At 27.4% G+C, this 7597-nt stretch overlaps 1 protein-coding gene across 1 annotated transcript in view; it reads right to left on the bottom strand.

The window, feature by feature from the left end:
* LOC107441110 (eukaryotic translation initiation factor 3 subunit c) overlaps nucleotides 1-7597 on the bottom strand; it is a 36234-nt gene that overhangs the window by 11891 nt on the left and 16746 nt on the right. Inside the window, exons 12-14 of the mRNA XM_043050366.2 lie at nucleotides 7147-7305; nucleotides 3890-4231; nucleotides 1775-1900 (exon numbers count right to left, since the gene is read on the bottom strand). Coding sequence (XP_042906300.1) covers nucleotides 1775-1900; nucleotides 3890-4231; nucleotides 7147-7305 — 627 coding nt within the window. The remainder of the gene's footprint in view (nucleotides 1-1774; nucleotides 1901-3889; nucleotides 4232-7146; nucleotides 7306-7597) is intronic.

Raw genomic sequence — 7597 nt, 5'->3', positions numbered from 1 at the left:
GATTTTTAAATCTCGTAAATAAGAATCGCAACGTACAATATTCAAATCGCGTGAATAAGAATCGCAACACGCAAATATGAAAAGCTATGTTTGATATTAAAATCGTGTGAATAAGAATCGAGATATTAGCAGATTCCAGGCTTGGGACCTCTGAAAGGCTTGTCAGAAGCAGCGTCGTTTGAACTACGAAAATCGGATCCATCTGGAGGGCGGGTAAAAAATTCGGAAAATCTTATCTGCTGCGTGTAAAGGGGAGAAAATAGGTAAAATAAGTAAAAATGAGAAAGGATTGGTAGCTATGTAGTTTGAATTTTCTGTTCCTTTTTGAAAATCGGTGAATTTTCTGAAAAAGCAGAATACTAATTTAAAAAAATGAAATTTTTAGAAAATCTGAATTTTTGATAAAAAAGCTGAAATTTAAGAGATAAAAGTGAAAAAAGCGGAAATCCGCTAAAAAACGGAAAAATCTCATCCCTGTATTTAACAAATATGAATACACCAAAAGGTTAATATATATTTTTTTTTATAATCATTGTTTATTTTCTTATATGTACTTAGTTTTAATCTTTAGAACTAGTCTGGAGTCTTTTTTACTTATTTTTTTTTGAGGACATAAATTTGATTGACAGCAATCAAATGAAAATTAAAAATCATGAGTGAAAGTGGTTAGTTAGAATCAGAACTGAAACTTAAATCTGGAAAAAAGTATACATTAATTGCTTATACACAATATAATAATTTAAGACAGGTAAGTGGACTAATTAAAAAAAAATAATAATAAAAAATAAAATAATAAATTAGTTAAAAAAATCCCCCATACACGAACCAATTATTTCAAAATGTTTTATTGGCTTCAATTCCTAAACCTTTGATTAAGTGACCTAATTTCTTTCTGTAATCAAGATTGTAATTGACAAAGCCCTTAAATAACTTAAGACAATGCACTAAAAAGTAAAATGCTACTGCTCAAAAGCAAATATGTTCATGAAAAAAATTTATCAGTCATTAATCCCTATAAAAAAAAACTATGTTTAAGGTTTTAGTGGAATTCTTGAAATTTCTTCCTGATTTATGAATGTTCATTGCTTATTTTATCCTATCATTTCTCTCTTAAATACAGTAGCGTAGAGAGAGTAAAACTCAAATTTTAAGTTCCAAAACTGAAAAAAGTTAACAATAATAATTTCATGTAAAAATTAGGTTGTTATTATTTATTTTAAATAATGCTAACATACTTATTTAAACTATTTAATTTTATATCATTTTAATAATGGGTTTAGTATTTTAAGATATTATATTTTATTAATAAGGGGGCATTAAAACAAAAGAAAGGGGTTCCCAAGTTTAGTTCTTTTTTTTGTGTATCCATGACAAGTATTTGTTTGGAAACTCAACCATTAAAAATTAAAGGCTATCCATTGGCCTGGGACCAAAAAATAAATTATACGTGTCCTTTGGACAACAGGGATGATATGCAGTTTGGATATTTTGGCTCGTACTTTAATCACAAAACAAATTATTTTATAATAATTGTAAACATTATCATTCTCTGTATTGTAATTTTTTATTTAACTTTACTTAATTGATTTTGATTTTTTTAAAAATAAAATAAAAATTTGTAAATGGACCAATGAAAATGTGTAGGGACTAGTATTATCTTTTAATTACTGGTCCTTTGGCCCAATGACTATATTTTCTTAACTTCTACCAATATTTAGTTTGTAAATTGAGAGAAAAAAAAAGAGTGCCGACTTAACCAATAATAAAGAATTACCTGAGCTAGCAATTCTTTAGCACGTCCACCACTTTGAATGTCAAGAAGAGCTGCATGAGAATCTTTAATGTAACCATGTCTAAATGCACACAAACCAAGTTGAACAAGAGCTCTATTGTAAATTATCTAGAATAAAGAAAAAATTATCAATAAAGAAACTTAATTGCAGAGCATAACAAGTCTATTAAATCCTCATGTGCAGCAATGAATACCTTGAACATCAAAAGAAACAAGTGTGCAGATACTTTAACCATGAATAATCCAACATAATACTTACTGATACAAACACAGTGGCTTGATTTCGATTTCTAACCCAGACATCTAATCATAGAACTTAATTGCTCAAGAAACGTAATTTTAATGCAAGCCAGATTCACAATAAAGCAATGATATTTTTTTATGATAATATAAAATAGTATTCTACTGCAAAAACTTTTTTACACTAAGATCACACTAAAACACATTTTCAAGTGTTCAACTTTCACCACAATATTTTAAGACTAGATTTATTGCCATTTTCGGAAATTTTATAATAAACTGGAAGCACCAGAATTGATGACTATTGATAACATCTGAGACTTTTTTTTTCTTCAAAAAATTCTAGATGGCAAAATAATAATAATACTTAACTCAGTACTGAGTACTATACCCAATACATGACACAACTGTTTGGATAGTAGAAACTATTTATTTTTCATTAAAATTACTAAAACATTCATTAATTAAATACTCATAGTCATAAACTTTATTTTTAAAACAAAACGGAAAATAAATAAAAATTGCTTTATCTAAACAGTTTTACCTAAAAGCAAAGAGAATGCCCATCTTACAATTATTTTTTGACTAAACTTAATGCACAAATACATTAGACTTAGAGGTTGGGCAACTCCAAAGAGCAGGAGGGCACATCAACCAGAGGTCTATTGTACCCAAAACCTAAATCATGATTAATAAAAAAGCGTTATAGGTGAAACAAAGTTCAGCAAATAAATACATTAAGTTTAGTTTTTAGTATTTCTCTTTTTATATCAGGTTGCACTTATGTCAAAAATAAAACATTTCTTGAGTATATTGTAGTTGGCATTGTTGAATATGATTTAGTATTTTAAATTACAGTCCGACTTTTATTTTACAAATTTCAAATTTTTTTTTTTGAGGAACCAAGAACATTCTAGAAATTTCTTCGTAAAATAACTTCCAAATAGCAAAGTGAATTTTCCATTTAATAAACATTTCTTTGAGATTCACTTTCCTAAAATATTTCTGAACATTTCGAACTTGCTAACACATTCATTCATTAATTCCAAAAATCAATTTACGATAAAGCATGACAGAAACTTCTAAAGCATAGAAATATGATGCTAAAGACCATACTATTCATAATAGTATTGCTTAAGCTGGATTGTTAATCAGCGCAGAGTATTTGGAATGTGGGGAGGACGAAGATGATATTCCTTCAGCAGAACTTAAAATAATGTGAGTACCGCTAAGAGTGAACCACAAAATTAATTATGATGCACTGAATAATGAATTTCTTTTTATTGATTCAGAAGCTACAGAAACATTCACTGAATCAGATATTTTGGACAATGTGGAAAAAAAAAAAAAAAAAACAATACAGGAAACAATTGTGAGGAAGAATATGCAATCGAAAATAATGAAGAAATCACCAAACCTTCATATGATGAAATGTTAAAATCATTTGATACTAGATAATAATTTACAAGATTAAGGTGTATCAATCGCTATTTTAATTATGTCTATTGCTTATGCATTTAAAACCTACTTTGTGTCGTATAAGTATTTCAAATGGTGATTTTCTATTTAAAGAATTTTCCATATCAAGAACTTTTTATAGGGATTTAGCTACTTCGTTTAATAGAGGTCCGACTGCAAATTCAAATGAATAGTTACTGTAAATATTAAGCAGTTATTAGGAAAACTCAAACATTTAATATTCTATCTAAAGCTTAATTTTGCAACAGTTATTTTTAATTACAAATCTAAATAAAAAACTAAGATTCATAGTATTCTAAGTATTCTAACTAAGATTCCTTTGTATAGGACCTTATGAGCAGTACTTTTATAACATCGTCAAAAATGCACTAAACTCACCATTGTTGAAACATCGGAATGTTCAATCGTATTTTGAAGATGAGACATAAGCAACAGATCTCTTGCTTGGAACCATTCATCATGCAAAGCAAGATGGTAAATGTGGAACAATGTAGCTTGAGTTCTTATCCTATCAGTTGTGTCCTTAGCACAAATGAATTTGCACAATTTCTTAATTATATCTGAACTTGTTTCTTCTTCTTCCTCCTCTTCTTTTTCTTCTTCTTCTTTGGCTTCTTCAGGTGCAGATGGCTCAGTGCCATTCAGCAGATCACCAAAAGCGGCTTTGAAAGGCTCTTTATTTTTCATGCGCTCTTTCTTTTGAAAAACTCTTGGATCAAACTAGAATAAAAAGTAAGGTATTATATAAAAGGTTGATGTTCATTTCAAAATTTCATTTTTAAACAAATGAAATGTAAGTAGAAACATTCCAAAATGAATTTTAATTCAGAAGTTTACTTTTTGAATATATGTAGCAACTACCTGTTAAAATAAGACGTTGAGGGAAATTTGGGGGGGAGGGAGGAAAAGAACATTAAAAAAAAATAAATAAATAAAAAAACTAACACATGTTGATAAAGCAAATACCGTACAACTGCCATGAGTTTAACAAGTTCAGAAAATACATCTTCCCAGATAATAAGACAAGGTCAGCAATGATCAAAATATGCATTCCACAATAAAATAAATTTGGTTTTTGATCAAAAACATTAGACTGTTTGAATGGCATTAGTGAAAAAAAGAAGTTTGCTGAAGAATATTAAGATAAAATGTAAAAAAAAAAAAAAGAAAAGTTAATTGTAAGAATAAGCAGTGGAAGAAAACCCTATTTTTAGATATTTTCTTCGCAACAAGAGAAATATATGATATAAATAAATAAGAGTTACCTGAACCCATTAGTCAATGGATAAAAAAAACTATCTTCCTTAATTATAAGAAAACTAATAGTAATAGTTCCAAATAATGATTGTCCAAGTGATTGTCGAGGACCAACATATGAGAAGAACTAAAAAAATTGTGATCGCTTTATTACGATCACTGGTTACACATAGGTCAAATGATTCTTTTTCCTGGACTGACTCTGATAAACGCCACAATAGTTTAAATCATGGGTCGCAAAAACTGTCTCAATTGATGAATCGGATTGGTTTTCAAATCCTGCCTATGAACGTGTTTCAAGACGCCATAAAATATTTTTCCTTCTTCAGTATTTATATTTATATTGAAATAACCGTCAAGCAAGTAATTATAAGTTAATAATAAAAATAATATAAAAATGCTTTAAATTATTATGTAAATACATTAAAAATGCTTGCTGGTGAAAATAAAAATAAAAACAGCAGTGGTCGCCAAAGCAATGAATGTGCACTGTTTACTATTACTCTTGAACAAAGAACTCTTGAAGTGTGATGACGTCCAAATAAGGTACGCATGCCATAAAACCCAAAACAACACCCATTTTGCCAACGGGTCAAAAATAATACTAATTGTAAGCCTTAATAAAAAGCTTATCAATAAAAATACATTCCAGTCGATGTGTATAAAAAACATGTACGTATTTATTTATTTATTTTAAGCAAATTAGGTGGAATGAAATAAGGAAGTTAAAAATTTAGTTTGGATTTTTGCTATTCAAGCTCTTACACTTTTTTACTCAATTTCAGAAATAAATTCCTCTGACTTTTTCAGGAAAATGTTTATGTCACCAACATTCTAGATTGCATTTTCAATACACACAACATTTCAAATAAATAATACGCCAAATGATGCAATTTGTTAAAAAGAGTGTTTCACTAGGTAACATTAAAATTTTATATCACACATAACTTATTAATATGAAATATTTTGCAGCAGAATCTTAAGTTGTGAATAATCTGCCGATTCTTGCAAAAATGTAATATATGTGGGGTTTCAGACAAAGTATTATTGACATGAGTATTTAATACATAGATTATGGATAGGGAAAAAATCCAGTAGATTTTACGAAATAATATTAATTTTATGATAATTGTTGCATAAAGTGCTAAATATTTTACACATAAGGAATTTTAGGGATTTTTATAGTTATCAAAATAGAAAAATTGCAATATTTTCCAATTATGATTGACATTTAACATACTTGAAATGTTATGTATTATGTTTACTCATAATTTCGAATATTAATGGGCATTTAATTCATCAAAGAGAGTTAAAAGTTTTTTTTAATAAGTTTAAAAAGAGAGTTTGTTCAAAACAGTTTTTAACCAAGATCTAAAAATGAGGTTTGTTTCATTATGCATTAGTGATACTAATTTAAATATTCAAGCAATAATATGTACAAAAATTCTATTTTAATAGGTATTTTTTTTTTTAGAAAATTTACTCAATATTTTCCAATTATGATTGACATTTAACATACTTGAAATGTTATGTATTATGTTTACTCATAATTTCGAATATTAATGGGCATTTAATTCATCAAAGAGAGTTAAAAGATTTTTTTTAATAAGTTTAAAAAGAGAGTTTATTCAAAACAGTTTTTAACCAAGATCTAAAAATGAGGTTTGTTTCATTATGCATTAGTGATACTAATTTAAATATTCAAGCAATAATACGTACAAAAATTCTATTTTAATAGGTATTTTTTTTTTATAGAAAATTTACTCAATATTTTCCAATTATGATTGACATTTAACATACTTGAAATGTTATGTATTATGTTTACTCATAATTTCGAATATTAATGGGCATTTAATTCATCAAAGAGAGTTAAAAGATTTTTTTAATAAGTTTAAAAAGAGAGTTTGTTCAAAACAGTTTTTAACCAAGATCTAAAAATGAGGTTTGTTTCATTATGCATTAGTGATACTAATTTAAATATTCAAGCAATAAAAATTATATTTAATAGGTATTTTTTTTTAGAAAATTTACTCAACTTTAAAGAATTTTATAAAATGTGCAAAAACCAGGAGAATTTTAATTTAACCAGTAGACCAAGAGAAACTGGCAAAATCCAGTAGTCTACTGAAAAATCAAGTAGAGCTATGCAGCAGCTATGTTACTATGTTTAAAATCATCAAAAACCTGTCTAGAAACAGTGAACAAAGCCTAGCTATGATCAGCTAATGTTACTTATTTAGAAATTACAATATTTTATTTTAAAGCTAACACAAAAAGTTTTGATAATTATTTAGATTATATGAAAAAACAAAAACAATGAAAATTTATGCATTTAAATTTTTTCTGTAAAAGTTTTTAAAAAAATGTTAGCAACTTACCTTATAATAATAATGCTCAACACGTCTTAAGTAAATGCGACAGAGTTCGGATGGTGTACCCCTGCCTTCAAGATAACCTTGGAGTCTTTCAATGATAGCACAAACAGCAGTTTCATCTTTTAATCTTTCAACATATTCAGGAGAATGAGCATCGCAACCCTATTTGGGGAAGGAAACAAAATTTGAAATCTTGATGAAAAAAAAAATTAAATTTGGAAACAACTAGAACATAATATGAATTGTACAAGTAGTTTCACAAATTAAATTTCTACATACTCTAAAAAAAATCATACTTTTAAGTTGAAATATAGGTTTACTTTTAAGTAAAAACACACTTAACTAAAGAGCAGCATAATGATGCACAAATAAAGACATTTAGCTCCTAAAATTTTAACACAATTTTGCATCAATACTAATTTCAAAATATTAGGAATGGTACATTAGAGTGGAT

The sequence above is a fragment of the Parasteatoda tepidariorum genome, chromosome 5, assembly GCF_043381705.1.
Source record: "Parasteatoda tepidariorum isolate YZ-2023 chromosome 5, CAS_Ptep_4.0, whole genome shotgun sequence".
NCBI classification, from domain to species: Eukaryota; Metazoa; Arthropoda; class Arachnida; order Araneae; family Theridiidae; genus Parasteatoda; species Parasteatoda tepidariorum.
Note: the sequence above shows the minus strand (reverse complement) of the source record. Positions and strands in the feature narration are given on the sequence as shown.